Consider the following 3640-nt stretch of genomic DNA (forward strand, 5'->3'; position numbering starts at 1 on the left):
CCAGTCTCCCAACCCCCGCCCACCTCGTCCATCAGACCGTAGAACCCCTGGTCAGAGTCCGTGCAGCCGCCAAAGCAGTCCTGCTCCCCGCCCAGCATGAACGCGCCGTGGGGGTCCAGGGGCGCCGTCTTCCCGGTGTATGCGCTGGCGGCGATGAGGCCGTCCCAGTAGATCTCGGTCAGCCCGTTGTCCGCCGCGGTCCACGTCACCGCCAGGTGGTGCCACTTGCCGTCCCGCTCCGTGAACCTGCGCGGCGGCCGCAGCGGCGAGGGAGCACGGGCGAGGGGAGCAGGAGGAATGGGTGCAGCCCCAGGATGGCGCCGCCGCTGCATCGCTGGGCGTGCTTTATTGGAGCACGGACAGCCGCTCAAGAGCCACCCGTTGTCTGGCACAACAGCCAGGTGCAACTCAAGGGCAACTCAAGGGCCACGCCTGCGCGCCCACCGGGCTCCGGCTCGCCCCCGAAACCCCGCGCCGCCCAGCGCCCACTTTGCGGTGGCGTCGTGGCCGGTGACGTTGATGTAGCTGGAGTGGCATGACTCGTTCTTCGGGTCAGGCTGCAGGTCGATGTAGTGGAAGTCGTGGCAGGCCAGGAGGTTCCTGGGGTCAAAGATCACAAAGTGGTTGAAGTCTGCCACGCGCGTGTCATGGTCTGTCGCCTTGCTGTCCTTGGAATAGGACATGATGGTCCCTGGGGGCGGGATTGCGCACGTTCAGTGGTGGTGGTGGTCGTGGTGGCGTTGATGGGCGTGCGTGTGGGTGTGGGGGGAGGGGATGGGGGTGAGCGCTGTGCGCAGGGCGCATGGGCAGGCGCTTGCTCTTCCGGTGTGAAGAAATGTGTGCTTATGCTGCCGCCACAATGGGAGCGCCTGGGGGGAGTTTCTGCTGCACTACCAAGATCCAACCCCCTGGAAGTAGACTCATCAGGTGTGCTGCCGTCGGCTGCCATGCGGCTGATGCGGTGGTTCAAAGCCTGTACGGTCAGCCGCTGGCAGTCCGCGGCAGCTGCTTGCGGCGTTCGCTTGTGCGGACGTCGCACGCAGCTGCCCCGGTTTCTCAGTGTGTGAGCGCCCCAGCCACCAGCACCACGCCGCCGCCAAAACTGCAATGCCTTGCCCCACATTCGCGCCCCCACAGCTCCCCCCGCTGCTGCTTGTCAGAGTGTCGCCAACGCAAGCCACGCCAGTCTGCTTCTGCACGTAGCACGCTGCCGCTGCACGCCAGATCGCAAATTCCCACTCTGTTTGCTCCCAGCGGCTTGCTCGCTGCTGGCATGCACCACCAAGCGCCAGAGCAGCGCGCCATACAAGGTGCCCGCGACAGTCCAGCGGCTGCAGACCCGTGCCGATCCCGATCCCCCAGGCCTGCCCGAGGCTCCGCGTCCCTGCCACGTAATTGGTGCTCCGCTGGCAGCGGCCAACCCATCTGCTGCGACGCTCTGCTGGCCTTGTGTCCCGCCTTCGCCAACGCCGACGCCCTTGGCGAGACCCCCTGGCTCAAGCCCCCCTGCCTGGCCCGCCGGGCCACCGTCAACCCCCGCCGCGCCCCTTTCTGAAGCCCAGCGCGCCCAGGAGGTCGCTGCGCCCCCCGCGCACCAGAGTGGCAGAAGTCCGAGGAGCTGATCCAGGCCTCAAACGTGAGCGCCGTGCTGGGAAAGTCCTGTGACAAAGCCGGAATTAGGGTGTGCAAGGTCAGAACCAGACAGCACACGCCGCGCCTCGGCGTTTGCCGCAGCCGTCCCCGTGCTGCAAAAGCAATCAAAATCTGGAAGTGTGCGCTGATGGCGACCTCGGGACGAGGGGCAAGCACTGGCGCGTGCATGCATCCACCACAGCAGCAGCAGCAGCACTGCGGCAGGAGCGGAGCGCTGCGCGCCTTCATGTCCTTCTTCAGGATGATGTGGTCCCTGAAAAGCAGGGCATGCCCAGCTGCTCCCGGTGCAGATACGCGCACACCGTCGCCTGAACGTTTGAGAGGACGCGGCATCATGGGACACAGCCCTCCTCCTTGGGAGCCCACCAACGCAACCTTACCGCCGCGCGGGCAATCAAATACAGCTATTAACCCAGCTAAGAGTGGTATCATCCCCCGCGCGCGGCCCGAGCGCGCGTCCAGCGTGCTAACCATGCTCACCAGACACCCTCACAGCCTGCAGGCACCCCAGAAGCAGCAGGAGCACTACTGAACCTCTCATTCCTCCCATTTTTGCTCTAACGCCCCTGCACACTACGCGCGCGGGCGTGAGGCTATGCAGCGGAACCCCTTCTAAGCCGAGGTGCCCTTGAGCCGGCTGAGCGAGCCTAGAGTTCCATTCAGGGCTATTGCACGTGTGTAAGCGAACAGTGTGATGCGTGCAAGGCTGGCAAAGTGCGTCGCGGCAGGTGCATGGGTGCGACATTTGCGCAGCGCCGCACTGGTGTCAAATGATCAAAAGCAGCAACCCCCACACCATTCGGCCCAATGTGACTCCTGCCATTAAAAAATCGAGCATCAGGAGTTACACACACAACGTCAAGGCGTGGCTGCGCCCTGACCTGCATGGGCCAAAACAAGAATTCGCAGCGCAGCTGCGTCGGGGCCCGTGTGGCCGCTGACGCCGCAACCTGGGACCAGCGCATTGCACAACCAGCCACCCGAGCCCTCAGGTCGCCGCATCACTTCAGCCAGATGCCCAGCAGGCCGATCACGGCGATCGTGATGAACGCCCCCACCTGCCGCGCGCTCTGCCCGATCACCGCCGCCAGGGGCACCTTGAGGACCGTCATGACGCCGCAGCCGATTGCCAGGCAGCACAGCGTCGAGATCACGGCGCCCAGCATGGGGCTGTTGAGGAAGAACGGGCCCTCGGGGTTGCGCCGCACCCTCTTCTGCTGGAACTGGTACACGCAGTAGATGAAAGTGCTCGCCAGGGGGAAGGACTGGTCGGAAGAAAACAGCACCCTGCGGGTCGGCCGTGCCGATGCATGCGTCGTCGGAGTCGGATCAGTCGAGCAGGTGTGCATGTTGATAGCAAACTGCGGCCTCGAGGCACGAAACCTCACAGGTGGGCATGAGACACGCAGCCTTGACATTATGATCGGTTCTCACTCCTCTCTGCTTTGCTGCGAGCCCTTGATCCTATGTTCACCAAACCACAACCATGTGCGTGCCGCTGCGCGACTTTGCCGATGCCTACTGCCTGATGAGGCCCGACCACATCACCACAGCCGAACCTGTGCCTGAACCCCTGCCCCAATAAGCGCAAGGCTCACCAGAGCGCAAAGGCGCCGAACACAGCACCCTCGTTGATGATGGTCCGCGTGGTCACCGTCGGGTCAAACAGCCCCTTGACCCGGGCAATCAGCGACGGCGCCCCCAGCTCCCGCGCGACGATGCCGCGGCCGCCCCGAATGCCTGGCGGCTGGAAGCCCGTCTTCTGCCGCTGCTTGTAGTGGGTCTGCAGCAGCGTGTCAAAGGCCCCTTCGATCGCCTCGCGGCTGGGCTCGTCCCACTTGTACCGCTGCGGATGGCAAGAAGATGGCGGTGCGCGGGAGACAAGCAGACCCGTGGTGACTCCTGGTTCAGTAAAGCAGCGCCGCTAAACAGCACGAGCAGGCGGGGCGGGGGTGCCCGCCGCGCAGGTAGGACTGCAGCCCTGCAC

At 64.8% G+C, this 3640-nt stretch overlaps 1 protein-coding gene across 1 annotated transcript in view; it reads right to left on the reverse strand.

The window, feature by feature from the left end:
- Positions 1-419: 419 nt before the first annotated feature.
- Positions 420-3640, reverse strand: part of MNEG_6012 (hypothetical protein) — a gene marked incomplete at both ends in the record, with an annotated part of 4506 nt that continues 1285 nt past the window's right edge. The window contains 4 exons of the mRNA XM_014045509.1: positions 420-691; positions 1596-1659; positions 2712-2940; positions 3252-3499. Coding sequence (XP_013900963.1) covers positions 420-691; positions 1596-1659; positions 2712-2940; positions 3252-3499 — 813 coding nt within the window. The remainder of the gene's footprint in view (positions 692-1595; positions 1660-2711; positions 2941-3251; positions 3500-3640) is intronic.

The sequence above is a fragment of the Monoraphidium neglectum genome (assembly GCF_000611645.1).
Source record: "Monoraphidium neglectum strain SAG 48.87 unplaced genomic scaffold scaffold00943, whole genome shotgun sequence".
Lineage (NCBI taxonomy): Eukaryota > Viridiplantae > Chlorophyta > Chlorophyceae > Sphaeropleales > Selenastraceae > Monoraphidium > Monoraphidium neglectum.